This window comes from Phalacrocorax aristotelis, chromosome 25, assembly GCF_949628215.1.
Source record: "Phalacrocorax aristotelis chromosome 25, bGulAri2.1, whole genome shotgun sequence".
NCBI classification, from domain to species: domain Eukaryota; kingdom Metazoa; phylum Chordata; class Aves; order Suliformes; family Phalacrocoracidae; genus Phalacrocorax; species Phalacrocorax aristotelis.
The window spans coordinates 456,819-470,796 of record NC_134300.1 but is presented as its reverse complement, the minus strand read 5'-3'; the positions used below and the strand labels follow the sequence as shown (position 1 = coordinate 470,796).

Here is a 13,978-nt window from a genome sequence, read left to right as displayed (position 1 = left end):
CCCACCTCCCCTGGGGACAGGCTCTGCCACCAGGCCTGGGCAGACACTGCCCCACGGACCCCCAAAGGCACCGCAGGAGGGACCCTGCTCTCCAGCCACAGCCACCCAGCACCAGCACTCAAGGGCCCCACCAGCTCGGGACACAGCTCCAGGAGCTGGCATGAAGCCGAGAGACCATCGTGCCTCTGGGGAAACCAGTCCGATGGCGCAGCCCAAAACTGCCCCGTGCAACTGCCCCAGCTATGGGCACTCACCAGCAGGGTCCGCGTCGCCTCCTGCTTTAAGGAGAGCTCAAAGCTGCCGCAGTCGCCCACAGCCTGGATGGCACAGCTGACCTCGGTGATGCTCTGCACCAGGGCGAGCTTGAGCTGCGATGCCTGAGGCCAAAGAGAGCAAAGCACCCCTTGAACTCTTTCCAGAGCTGGGAGGTGGAAGAAGAGCATGGGCAGGGGAAACCCATGGCGAGGTTGGATGTGGACGTTGAGGACAAACCCTTCCTTGGGAGATCTTTAGAAAGAGACTGTCCGTCTCGGTACACCCCAGGCCCAAGGGGCTGGAGCTGGGGCTCCCACACATCCCTGCCCTGTGTGCCCCGCACTCCTACCCTCTGTTTGGCTGTGGAGAGCCGCAGGATGTTGCCCATGATTCCTTTATCCACGCGGCTGAGCAGCTGCTCCTTGGGGGCATGCCATGCGATGCCGCTGTAGGTGCGCATGAGAACAGCGCAAGTGGCCTGAGCTCGCTCCATAGTGTGCTGCTGCCGTACCTGTGTTGACAGAGATGACCTGAGACATTAGCCCCAGGACTCCTGCGGCTCCTGCAGCAGGGCCTGCCCCACACCTTCACCAGCTCTTTGTTTCCCTGGGCACCTCCCAGCAGCTCCCCGAGCTGCTCACTGAGCTGCGAGCTCCAGGGCCGGGAGCTGTTTCCGTCCCGCAGCTTGGCTTCTTGCGTGGCGATGGGCAGGAAGTGCAGCCAGCATCCCACACACTGCTGGCTGTTTCACCACTGATTTGAGAGGTCCGGGAACTGTCTGGAACCTTTCTGTGGAAAGGTATCTGACATAGCCTGTCACGGTCCTGCTCAGAGACACCCAGCCTGTGCAGGTCAGCGGTACAGATGAGCCCAGCCTCTTTGCCTTCCCAGGCCAGGCTACACCGCGCTCTCTGCAGGGCCCTGTCCGGCCCTGCCCTGCCCTGCCCTGCCCTGCCCTGCCCTGCCCTGCCCTGCCCAGAAAGGCTTCCCCACAGCCCTGAGGTGGGGATCAGAGCAAGCGAGACCTCGCCAGGCTCCTGCTCCCAGCCCCCGGCTTTGAGGAAGAGGCACAGTGTCACACCGCGCGCACCCCATCTTGTCACCAGCTCCTGCTGAACTTCAGTCGGGGCAACGTGGCTGCAAGCAAGCAACCGCTGCAGCTGCCCCAGCTGGGTGGCTCTGATCCACCAGGTGCCAAACCCCATCCTTTCCAAAGACACCTCAGGGGCCGCAATGCCAGGACGGCCCCTCTGAAACACAGGTCTCGGGTACCTCGGGTACCTACAAGAGGGCTAATCTAAAGGCACCTGCCGCAGTTTGCCTGCTGCAGCCGTAGAAGTGGAAAGAAGGCCAAAAAAAGGAAAGGCAAACAAAATCCTGGATCCTTTACCTTCCAGCCCATGGAAGTCTGATAGAACCAGTCCCTGGTGAGAGCAGCAGAGAACATGGTCACCGTGTCCAAAACCAGGTGGAAGTGGTTCTCGGCAGCATGGGCCACAACAGATATCATTCCCTGCAGTCACAGAGAAACAGGGAGTCAGCTCCTGCCCAGGCACTCAGCCATGGCCAGTGACAACGGCCAGGCAGGACGCTGCAGCGAGGGGGAAATGGCAGCAACAGGGAAATCACGGAAATCTGGAGCAGGGCCAGCAGCAGCCCTCCCTCTCCCCCAAGAACAGGCAGGGCATGCTCAGGAGGACATGAGCATCAGCTCACCTGGACCTCAGACAACTCCACAGGGTTTGTCTCCTGGAGGAACCTCAGCACCTGCCTTTGGACGTGTCTGAGGTCCTGACAACCTGCCAGCGCCGTCCCAAGAGCCTTGTGCAGGAATGGCTGAAAGAGAAGAGGCCGAGCCTAAGATGCGGTCATGGCGTGGCCTGTCAGGAGAGGGCTGGCCCCAGACGGACCCGACGACCCCTGGGAGCGGGCAAGGCCAGCCGCGGTGCCAGGCTGTAGCCAGACACTGGGGCAACCTGGGGGGAAGTGCCTTCTGGGGGCAAGTGAAGGGGGAGCAGTGAAAAAACCGCCTGTGTGGGCAGAGCACCGGCGCCAGCCCAGCCCCAGCGCGGGGCAGGAGACACACCTTCTCCCAGGAGCTGGGGGCAGAGCTGCCCAGCTGCTGGCTCAGCTCCTGGCTCAGGCCCACGGTCCACGCCTTGTCCTCGATGGGCTCCAGTGAGGCTCGCAGGAACTGGGGTGAACAGGAGAGGAAGCGAGTCTTCCCCTGACCTTGGCCAGGGCACTTTCCACGGCGCGTATCCCGGGATGCTGCTGGGGGAGAGCTGCTGCAAACAGCAGCTTCTTCCCCCACCCCACCCAGCCCTCTTGTCACCAGCCTCCCTCTTCTCCTACCACCTCAGGGGAGACCCCCCGGCACGGCGGACATCGGGGAGGAGGCAGTGCTAAGGCACGTGCCACAGCGTTAGAGGGCATTAGCCATCAGCCGTGGCACATGTGCAGACAGCAGCTCCTCTGAGCGGGCAGGCACCTACTGCGGGGGGAGGCGCAGGGTGCTCAGGAGGTGTCCCCACCTCCTGCTGCCCACACAGGCAGCCCTGAGCTTCCTCGCACAACTTTGCCTGCTCCCTCTTCTCCCCCTCTACTTGTGACACCGCGCCAAGGATGCTGTACCTTAAGCACACGGTGCTCCCACTCTGCAGAGTCCAGGGAGCTCTCAGTTCTTCCTAGAAAGCAAGAAGAAGCAAAAGCTCTTGCTGCTGCTTAAGCTCACACCAATGACAAGCCCGCTGGTCTCCTCTGCGGCCAGACCTCCCAGAAGTCCCAGGCCATCAGGCTACAAAGGGCCTACAAGCACCTACATTGTGAGGCCAAAGATACAGGCGGGGTCTCCCAGGGGCCTTTGTCAAAGTCGTTTGTCAGAGCCACCGATTCAAGCTGGGGAAGGACGCACTGACCACAGCTGATCCCCACTGCTTGACTGCAGCTCCCAGAACAACTCTGACCACTGAGTCGCAGCACGCACCAGCCACACACATTTCCTTCTTCATCACCCACCGCTTCCTGCCCGTTTCAGCCCTGCTCCCAGGCTAGTGCCAAGGACAGCTGCTGCAAACCTGGCCTGGCCTGGGGACTTGGTCCTCCAAAGCCAGAGGCTGGAACCCCTCCAGGAGCGCCAGTCCTGCCCCTCTCCCAAACACCAAGTCAGGCAGGACATGGGGGTGCCACCAAGACCTGCTGTCCAAGGGGACATCAGTGGCCCCGTCCATCCCCTGGGCCCGGTTGACACCGGGGGAACAGATGCCCCCAGCCTCAGTGCTGGCTCCCTGGAAGCAGAAAGGCAGCAGAGCAAGTGCAGGGGAACTGGGGACAACTCTCCTCCGTCACACTGGCAAGCTGCATTTTCCTGCCCCCCTCTCCCTCCCCGCCAGCCTCTTCCTCCTCACCCACACTTTACCTTCCAGGTACTGCAGCAGGAGGGGGACCTCGGTTGCCCACACCGCCCCCAAGGCTCGGTGGATCCTGCCGTGGAGGGCCTGCAGCAGCCGCAAGGCAGCGACTGCGCGTTCGCCACTCCTGTAAGGAGCTGCGGCCACCACCTAGGCGAGGACAGGAGAGAAGAGTCGCTCCTGCTGCCAGAGCCACAGCTTCTCCCGGGAAGGAGGGGAGGAGGGAGCTCGGGAGCTCGGCGCTGATCGGCCAGCAGCGGGCGGCCAATGGCTTCACCCGGGGCGCTGCCAGTCCCGAGGAAGGAGCGGGATCCCTGATGGGCTCGGGCAGGCGCGGGCACGCTGCCGCCTCCTTGGGGGCTCCCAGCACTGGATTAAGAGCATCTCTGTCCCAGGTTCTCCCACCACCCCTGTCCAGAAAAGCTCTTTCTCCAGGGCCCTGCTACTCACCAGCAGTCGAGCCAAGAGGGCCTGGGGAGCCGGCAGCTGGGCTGCGGGAAGGAAGAAAGGCTGGGTGAGCTGATGAGCCCCCACAGTGCCCTGCCCCTTGTACCTCCTATGACCCACACAGGGCTGAGGGCTGAGAGCAGCAGCGCTGCCACAGCGCTGGCCTGAGGGTTATCCCCAGGACAGCCCAGCATGAGACGAAGGCAGCTCCAGCATGGCCAGGAACGAGCCCCGGCTCACCAGGAGAGTGCTGCGAGCAGGAGAGACAAGTCTCTGTGCTGGGCAAGGGGCAATGTAGGGCAGAGCCCCCCACGCCCAGCAGCAGAGCCTGGCTCTGCCCTTTGGTTTCCTGGGCTCCTGCTCAGGGCTGGTGGGGCACAGGGAGACATGGACTGGCCCAACCCCCTGCCAAACCCAGCAGCACTCACTGGGGCTCCTACCTTGCTCCTGGGACTCTGTGGCATCTGTCTCCTCCTCTTCTTCCTTGCACCCTGCTCTCTCCCGTCTCTCAACTAGGGCTTGGAGGCAGTGGGAGAGCGGGACCAGCATGCCACTGTACTGGGCTGGCACGACATACTGCAGCAGCCTCGGCCACAGGAGCTGCAGAGAAGAATGGGGCAATTCACCACACTGGCATTTCCACTCAGCTCCAGGACAAAAAGGATGGTCTGCATTTCCCCGAGCCTTGTGCACTTCAGCACGCATGAGGGGAGAGGCTCAGGGCATGAGAGAGCACGAGGGAAAATGTCCTGAAGGCAAGAAGTAGCCACAGCAGCAGCGCACAGGGCGGCTTACTCGTGTCATCCCTCTCAGAGAGACATCCAGCGAGCCCAGGATGTCCATGCACAGGGCTCGAAGAGCTCCATCCTCCTGGGTTTCCCAGGGAAAAAGGCCTCCTGCCACCTGCAAGACCGAGTTGGCAAAACCCCCATTACGCTCAGGCCCTGACCGACAAGGCTCAGGCACGACTCACTAGGGCTCCTGCGCCAGCCTCCTGGCAGCCCTGGCTGCAGCACGTCCAGCCCAATGGATGGGGAGGAGCATCGGAAGCCCTTTCCTTATCCCTGCTCCCAAACCAGAGCCTCTCTGAGCCTCAGAGCAAAGCGATGCACACGGATCTCTCGGCTAGGGGATGCTCTGGCCAGAGGGCAGATCCTTGGCAAGTCAGCAGGAAGCTCGGCCCTCCCCAGCTTTCATCATGAAAATGCTCACTGAAGGGACGGCCAAATGGCCTGTCCCCTTGCCAGAAGCGGTGTGGGCCCCCAGACTGCTCTCAGATGGACAGGGTGTGCTTTGGAGGGCCAGAGCTCGACAACACCACAGAAAGCTCTTCTAGCCAGGCCCACCCGTCTGCACTGGCTGCCTTTGGGTGATGGTCCATGAGCATTTAAGGACGGCGGATGTCCTGTCCCTGCAAGCCCTTCCCTTTGCAAGGCGGCTTTGCGGAAGGCCCCTGTGGGCACAGCTCAGCCCGTGGGGTGTGCAGGCAGCCCCGCAGTCCCAGGTGGCACGCCCGGGTGCAAACCCACGTCATCCGGTGACATCTCCACCAACATCAGCACAGACACCCACGAGGAACGGCCATTTGGAGGCCGCTCTGATGGCAGTGCCGGCAGTGATGGCCCTGCAGCGTGAGCCCTCCGTGGCCAAGGACGCCTGCAGGAGCTCTCAGCACAGCCCATGCACCGGTCAAAGGCCTGGGTGTCCTGCTCTGCACTTACCAGTCTGCCCGAGGTCCGGCTGAACTCCGTGAAGATGTGCCCCACCACATCCCATGCCCAGCAGCTCTGGCAGACAGAGCTGAGCAGCTCCCTGATGAACTCCAGAACTGCCCTCCGCACCTGCCCAGGGGAGAGGGTGGTTACGACCTTCCTGTTCAAACCCCAAAGGGAAGCCACCTTTGCTTGGGGGCAGCCTTTGAAGTGGCTCGCAGAGGCATGACGAGCGCATGGCAGGAGCTTTTGCTCCTGCCGTCAGGGCTGGGCTTTAGCACGAGGCTGCACGGGCGTTTGCCCCACAGAGCACAACGACCTCCCCACTCCACTCTGTCAGCTCTTCCCAGGGAGGAGCCATCACCCACCTCCTGGGCAACGTGCTGGCGCTTCCCCAGGCACCCCAGCTCTGCCCCAAGGGTAAGGGTTTCTCTGCCTCCCCTGATGGCACCACCCCTACCCGCACCAGCTCACCTGGGCACTGGGGTCATCGCACACTGACCCCACAGCCTCCACCACCTGGGGCAGCTTCTCTCTCGTCGCAGGTGCTGGAAGAGATGTGGAGAGGGGGGCGTTGAGGCACAGCCCTGATGGCAGAAGGGATCCCTCGAAGCTTCCAAGCACACCAAGGGGACAGAAAACGGGGCCTGACTCTGACTTCACAGGAGGCAGCGGTGTAGCCAGAGCAACTCTGTTTCTAGAGGCGCAGCTATTTTATAGGGACTGAAAACTAGGGTAATATGGCAACACAGAGGATGAGAGAAACGTCGTGGGTACAAGCAGCTCCTCTGCACACCAGCCCACCCACCATCCCACCAGCCTGCCCGTGTTACCGAGCTTGGAGCACCGCCCCTGGTGTGCCACCATTCCTAACTGCCGGGGCAGAGCTCGAGCCCTGTCACGGGGCATCAGCTCGGCTGGGGGACCTGCTCCTTGCAGCTCCTTTTGGGTGCAGGAGCACCAATTTCAGGCCATTCCTGCTCCCAGCCCAGCAGCCCCAGCCCCTGCCTTGTGTCCCTGCTCCATGGCACTGACCGTCAGAGCGGACCAGCACTGCCAGCAGGCCCACGGCTGCCACGCGACCGGCCTCACTCCCACCGCTCAGCTGGGAGCGTAGAAACGCGACAGTCTCCTCGGCGTACATTTGTGCTGCAGGGAAGAAATCGCATTCTGCATTAGCAGGCAGCTTCCCCTGACCGCCAAGGACAGGGAGAGAGCTGCCACAGCACGGCGGGGCATCGCCCAATCTCCTCTTCTTACCCTGCAGCACGACACAGCGGGACAGCACTGCCTTATGGGCCGGGCCCGGCTCTTTGGTCACATCAGAGAGCTGTGGGAACAAGGTCCGTTTTAGAGAAAGTCACATCAGTGTTGAAAGGGGCTGAAAACAAATTGTGCTCTCAGCTTCCCTCTCCCTGGGCACTCTGGGCACGGGACCCACAGCTGAAACCCAGCCCACTCCACAGTGGCCCCCCTGGGCATGCACAGAAGTTGCAGCCGCCCAGGCTGCCCAGGAGCTGAGGCTGAGCAGCGTGAAAAGGTGTCGTCACTCCAGAGTCCTCCTGCAACTTGGCCGAGAGGGAAATTGCTGTGGGAGCTGGGCTGTCCCTCAGGCCCATTCTAAAGAGCCAGGGTTAGGCCTCCTGCAGCCTTAACGTGGCGCCTGCACCACAAATCCTGGCGTGCTCCTGGCCTGCAGGAAGGTCCTTGCGGAGGGACGCCCTGCCCTGCCCTGCCCTGCCCTGCCCTTCCTTGCCTGCCAGCTGGCAGGTCTTTCCCCTCCATGGCAATCAGGTGTGCAGGCCCCAGGCCAGCGGCAGGGCGCAGGCTCCCCTTACCTGGCGGTGCGCAGCAGTGCTGATGGCAAGAGCCGTGCCCCGTGGGACTGGGGTCTGAACTCCCTCCAGCGTCTCCAGGACATAGCTGAGGCTCTACAAGAGAATGGGGGAGGAAGAGGAGGCTAAAGGCACCTTGGGAAAGGAGAAACCCAGCACATCTGTGATAAGGGCAGTCCCTAACACCAGCTCCCAGGGAAAACACCAAACCCTCCCGCACGGGGCTTCTTGTTTGTCCTCCCCTCAGTGTGCCATCGGGAGGGTCTCTTTCCTCTGAACAGAGCTCAGTCTTGGCAACTCAGTTTCCCAGCACTTCCCACTCACCAGACCTCACCCCTCACTGGATGGGACTGGACGTGGCCCTGGGCATTAGGGCAAAGCTCTTCCCGCACGCAGAGCCCCAGGGAGGTGGCGATGCCTCCCTTCCTGAGAAGATGAGCCCTAGGGACTCTTGCCTCCCTCCTCGCCCCCTCTGGGTTGCTCTTCTCTTGCCCAAAGAGCACAGGAAGCCCCAGGCCTCCTCTGCTCTCCCTGTTCCTTCTCTAAGGGCTTCCCACCTCCCCCTGGCACCCCACAGCTCCTCAGCGCCTCGCGGCATTCGCATAGACCCACCCCAGCAGCCACGCCAGGCCCTGCGCAGCACCTCACCTTGGTGACCCGGGAGGTGTCTCGGACCTCCCGATATTGGTGCAGGAGCCAGAGGAGCTGCTCCCAGGCATGCTCTCGGTGCTGCTCCTCACGCAGAAGGACACTCATCATGGCAGCCACCGCCCCGAGGACAGCCTGCTTGGCCTGAAGATGGAAGGCGGAGGCTCTGCTTGGAGGGCTGAAGGACTGCCTAGTGCTCAGCATCCCCTAGACACCACTCGGCCCTTCCCACAGAGAGGGGTCTCCCTTTCCTTTCTGCCCTGCAGGAGAAGGGCTCACTCCACAGGAGAGAGGCCATTTCCCCACGCTGCCCTCCCTGCAGAAAGGCCCCAGGACCCGGCTGCTTCCCCACAGCGAATCCCCCTTCCCTCCCCACTCTGCTCGCACCCCACTGGGCAGTGACGGACCCACCGACGTGGACATCCCCCGCCACAGCCTCAGTTGTGGAAACCAGCGCTTCTCTCACCTCTTCCTCCCTGCAGTCCAGCCAATTTTCCACCACAGAGCAGAAGACCGGGTAAATGGCTTCAGAGAACCGTGCCGCTGCCCCTTTGCGAGGGAAGGAGCATTGCTCCCGGTTGCCAAAGTACGTATTGACTCCTTTCGACCATTGCTCCAGAACTGCGCCAGGAGAAAGGAGAAGGGAGCATGTGAGAGTCTGCTGCAAGGACCGTACCTTGCACTCTCCTCCAAGCCTGCTTTAAGGACAGATGCAGGTTTGGCAGGGCTCAGCCCAGGACCAGATCTCAGTCTGAGGGCAAGGTGTGCTCTTGAGGTGTCTGGACTCAAACAGCCCACTGTTTCCTCCTCTCCATCGTACCTTCTCCTCCCCAAAGGCCCCTTCCCCTCCAGCGTTTCTCACTGCAGCCCCTTCTCTTCCCTTCCCACACATACGCCCTTTCAGAGCAGGGATTTTAATCCCAGAGGAAAGCAGGGGAACAGAAACCGTCGGAAGGGACCCAGGAGTTCCACCGTGCAGCACCACTGTGTCCTACCCATAGAAAACTCCTGGCCTTCCCTTGCTCCTTCTACACACTCGCAGCAGTTTGGGATCACCAAGGCCTGACCTCGCTGTGGGCTGACACCCACAGTGTTCCCTCTGAGATCATACGGCGGCACCAAAGGCCACCCCAGCCCCTACCCCTGGGGCCCCGGCCAAGGAGCTGACACTCACCACTGCAGACGGCGCACAGGATCCGGCCACTCCCCACCCGGCTCAGCACGGCGCGCAGGGCGAACAGCGTCATTCCCACAAAGGGGATGCACTGCAGGGCTGCAGAGAAGGCAGGGACAGCGGGACCGAGAGGGTCAGTGAGAGGCACAGGAGACTGGGGGGTCTGTCCCTGGCAGGGCTGGGGCTGCAGGGCCATGCAGGATGTGCCAGAGGGCGTGGGGAGGGCTGCCTTCCCCAAGGGGGACGCAGGGAAGCTCTTCGGCGTAATGGGGAGGACAGTGTGGGGCAGAGACCCCACGGGTTTGTCTCTAGCATGTTGTCACCCTTCGGGAACTGGGATCAGGCTGGTAAGGCAAAGCTGCGAGCCGGGCCTGGCACACAGAAAGGAGGCACGACAACTCCGTGGCCCCCCAGTTCAACACAGAGCGTTTAGGGAAGGCGAGGATCCCTTCTCCCCGTATCACAGACCCAAACCAGGAGGCTGAGGGTGCCGTACCGTAGCTGTGGGCCATTTTGCCCAAGGTGAGGAGCACAATCTCATCAGGGACCTTCCCCATGGCCTTCAGGTGGCTCTGGAGCTCGGACATGACAAAGTGGAAGTGGGAGCGGGCCAGAGCCACCAGGACATCACTAGCAGCCATCTTCACGTCACCTGCCACACCCTGCAAAAGCGTCACAGGTTAGACACTACCGAGAAAAAGGCTGAGGCACTCAGACAGGCTGAATGACCCCGTCTCCTCTGGAAGACCCCTCGGGGCAGTTGTCCTCAGGGCTGGGCAGCTGCCACCTCTTGTACCCTGGAGCAGGCGAGCAGCTCCCTGGCGAGACAAGGGCATCTCTCCCCCAGCACAACGCTGTGCTGCTGGCCCCTCTCCCTCTCCACGGAGATGCCAGGAACAAACTGTCACAGACTCACACCCCACCGGGACCTCTCTGTGCGGCTGGTGGGCTCCCATGGCTCTTCCTCAAGGCAGGAGAAATAACCTTGAGCTTGAACCCAGCTCTCGCTCAGTTAGAAACGGCCCCGAGGCAGCTTCTCTGCACAGCTCCCTGCATCCCCTCTCCAAATCCTCTGTAACGACGAGTCCCCAGAGCCTCTCCCTGAGCACCTCCGCTGGGTCTGAATAACCAGGGAACACCTCTGCACCACTCTGTGCTTCCCCCAAGACCGGGGGTGGAGGCAGGCTGCTTTGGTGGCCTTGAAGGAGAACAAGCTCACCTGGGCTGCTCGCATGTCACTGGACGCCTCTGCTATCAGGCGGTTCACAACACCGCTCGTCAAACAGCCGTTGCCTCCCTGCAAGACGCTCTCCAGCTCCCGGTATGTCTCCACTCGCTCACCCTGAGGACAGACCGCAAAGGGGAGTGATGCAACTTGCTTTGCCCTCCTTCTCAGGGAGCCACGAGAGAGACCTGGTGCCCCCCAAATCATCTGTGGGACACAGGCATGAGGTACGAGCTGCAGGCATCGGTCGGGACAGCCACAGGGAACAGCAAGATCTTCTGCAGCGCCTCTGACACTAGCAGAGAGCCAGGCGGGGAGATTGACTCCGGCAGGGTAAAAGGCCATGCGGGAGCCTAGGAAGTCACTCCTGAGGGTGGGGAAGGCGGAGGTCAGAGGGAAAGCACCAGGCAAGGAAGAGTGTGGCTGTTCGCTCAACTCCTGCCCAGATTTTGGCTACCTCAGCTCACATTAAGGCTGATGTATGCTGGGAGCAGTGCCATTAGGTCAAGGCGAGAGCACCACGTAGGCAGGGCAGGTGGCCGGAAAGAGCTAAAGGGCCGTGATGCAGCCCTGATCACCTGCAGATTCCTGTCTGCGGCGGCCATTATCTTTTGTCCGGCAGTTTCCTCAGAATCCACTAACTTATTGAAATGCTACAGACCAAACCTCCAAGCTGGAGGGTATAGAACATGGGCTTACTCAAAAACCTTTTGAAGGAGATCCAACAGCCGCTGAACTGCCGAGGCTTTTGTGCTTCCCGGTGTGATACAGGGGATGCCCACACCGTGACGGAGGAGGAAGGATGAGCCCTCTCACCGTCAGCAAGGTAACATTCTCTTTTTTGCTCATAGGTGCACAATATTAAGAGTTCTAGGTTGCAAGTGATGAGACCTTATGACTTGACTGGTGAATAGGTGAATTCCGGTGATATAGACCAGTCTGGGCACCAGTCTCGCACACGCAGGAGCCCCGGAGCTGGGACAGTTCCCCAGCCAAAGCTAAGAAGGGACCTCGGGCACTTGGGCAAAGGTGCTGGAGAGATGCTGGGATTTATGCCAGAGGCTTTGCCTTGCCCAGGAGAGCACTGCAAGCTCCTGGGGAAAGGAGCGTGAAGCGGTCGCATTAGTCCAGGTTGAGGGGGCAGGAACGGTGCTGGGGGACGACGTGCTTGCAGGAGGGCAGAGGTGCTGTTGGGTGAGATCCCCCTCTGCCACGGCACCTGGCGAAGCCAGGGGCATGGAGGGGAGCCCTCAACTCCCCGCCTCACCTCATTGTCTTGCAGCTGCTTTAGCAGAGAAGTCCCGGCAGCCGCAAAGGTGGTGACAGCCGCAGGGACGGTTCCCGTTGCACTGCCTCTGTCCTCAGAACGCTCAGGGCTGGACTGGGAAGCCACACATGGGCACAGAGCTGGAAGGAAAGACAGACATGGTTTTGCTGGTTGCAGGGCTTCGCACCGGGGAGGGGTGAGGATCTCCCCAGGCACTAACAGCCTGTGCCGACTGTACTGGCAAGAGGGCAGTCAGTGGGGTTAGGGGAGGGAGCCTTCCCCTCACTGTGGCACTGGGAAGACCACCTTGGGGGACTGGGCCCATTCTGGGCTCCCCAGGGACAGAACAGAGCAAAACGCTGGAGGCCCTGGGCTGGCCAGGGGACGGACATGGGGCTCTGCAAGGAGAGGCCAGGAGGACTGGGGCTGGGCAGCCCCGGCAAGAGCCGGCCAGGCCAGGTTGTCTCTGGTCAGTCCCCAGACGCCCCACGGAGGGCAGGGAGAGGACAGAGCCAGAGCCCTCTCGGAGGTGCCTGGCAGCACGATGAGAGGTGACGGGGACGCAACCCCCAGCACCCGGCTGGGACAGACATTGCCTCCAGCAGGCATCAGCCCCCAACCTCCCGCCAGCCCCTCACCTCTGAGCACTCTCATCCTCCCCATGGCAGCAGGATCTCTGGACTGACGCACTGCTCTCTCCGGGCAAAAGCCATGAGAAAGTGGGGCAGCACCAGCCCCAGGAGGGAGATATAGAGCCCAGCCATTGTGACCCCGCTGCGGAATGCGGCACCTCACAGAGGGCTGCTGTGACATGGGGACATGTGCTGGGGACACACCGTGGGACAAGGACCGGACACAGCAGCACCCTGGGGACCCCCACAGGCCCAGAAAGGCAGGATTTCCTCTCCATCACTTGCATTCACTTGTGGTCCTCAAGCAGTTTTAACAAAGTCTTTCTCCAGACAGCCCTTCCCAGCTCTGTCCCCAATCCACGTCCCCCCTCCAGGGATCCAGCCCTGGAAACATTCACGGTCAGGTGTGACGGGGCTTTGAGCAACCTTGTCTAGTTGTGCCATGTCCCTTCTCATGGCAGGGGGGTTGGACTAGATGACCTTTAAAGGTCCATCCAACCCAAACTATTCCATGTTTCCATGATTCTATGACCCAAGGCAATGTGGTCTCAAGGGGACTGACCTGGCCTTTGCCCTCTGCATTTTCTCGCCCCGGTTTTCTCCAAAGAGGATGGCCCTGCCTGTGTCTGTGTGTGCCCTGCCCTATGTCTCCTCCAAGAATAGTTGCTCCCATTCTCCAGCCCAGACCAAACAGGGCAGAGAACGGAGACCTCCAACCCATCAGACCCAACTGTGCCACAGAAAGACAAAGGAGACTCGTATTCAAACGGAATATCCTTTTGCTGTTTGCTGGACTGTGGATGAGCACGGGGAAGCTGACCTTCCTAGGTGGTTTCTCAGCTCAAATCCAGATGAAAGGATGACCAGAACTGCCACCTCTACCACAGTAGGAAATGCACACCTACCCAAGCCCTTCATGCTCCTAGGCAAGCCTGTGGGCTCAGAAAGAAATGTCCATACAGTCCTCTGGTCTTTATGAAAGGCTGCGTACGTGCTCATCTCTTGGATTTTTGGGTGTGGGGCCGTGTGTGTGGGGGGGTTACCCCTTAAGACAGGACACAGGCGAATCAAGACAACTAGCTGGTATCTGAGCGTAGTTTCCCAGGCTGGGCTGTCTGACTCTGCCTAAAGAATAAGGGAGTGGGTTAGGCTGCTGCTGCGCCCTGCAAGAGAGGTTGGTCTGCAGATGTCAGTTTTGGAGCTTGTGAGCAACGGGAGGACAAACTGGCCGTTACTCACATTAGTCATTCCACACCGTGGCCATCACTCCTCCTGGGAACAGACGGGAAAGCTCTGGATGACAAAGGCTGTCAGGACGCGCTCCAGAAACAGAAGGTCAGTGCAAGGAGATCCCCATCACCTAATTGCATAGA

The 13,978-nt window shown here is 61.1% G+C and overlaps 1 protein-coding gene across 1 annotated transcript; it reads right to left on the bottom strand.

The window, feature by feature from the left end:
* Window positions 1-1,544: 1,544 nt before the first annotated feature.
* On the bottom strand, window positions 1,545-13,523 carry LOC142048171 (maestro heat-like repeat-containing protein family member 2B). The gene is made up of 20 exons (XM_075074814.1): window positions 13,511-13,523; window positions 11,974-12,113; window positions 10,701-10,823; window positions 9,978-10,143; window positions 9,482-9,580; window positions 8,774-8,928; window positions 8,308-8,451; window positions 7,663-7,755; window positions 7,085-7,154; window positions 6,860-6,973; window positions 6,299-6,372; window positions 5,834-5,953; window positions 4,908-5,015; window positions 4,553-4,712; window positions 4,116-4,156; window positions 3,674-3,815; window positions 2,890-2,942; window positions 2,342-2,449; window positions 1,972-2,091; window positions 1,545-1,768 (listed from the first exon to the last, which is right to left on the bottom strand). The coding sequence occupies exons 1-20, from the start codon at window positions 13,521-13,523 to the stop codon at window positions 1,553-1,555; spliced, it is 2,259 nt and encodes a 752-aa protein (XP_074930915.1). The 3' UTR covers window positions 1,545-1,552.
* Window positions 13,524-13,978: the final 455 nt, after the last annotated feature.

What these genes read in the sequence shown, in the direction of transcription:
- LOC142048171 (XM_075074814.1), bottom strand. An exon ending in AGCAGCTGCAAGACAATGAG is followed by an intron (nt 10,824 to 11,973) that starts GTGAGGCGGGGA and finishes GTCTGTCCTCAG; the next exon opens with GGTGAGCGAGTGGAGACATA. An exon ending in GCCGGACCTCGGGCAGACTG is followed by an intron (nt 5,016 to 5,833) that starts GTAAGTGCAGAG and finishes TCGGTCTTGCAG; the next exon opens with GTGGCAGGAGGCCTTTTTCC.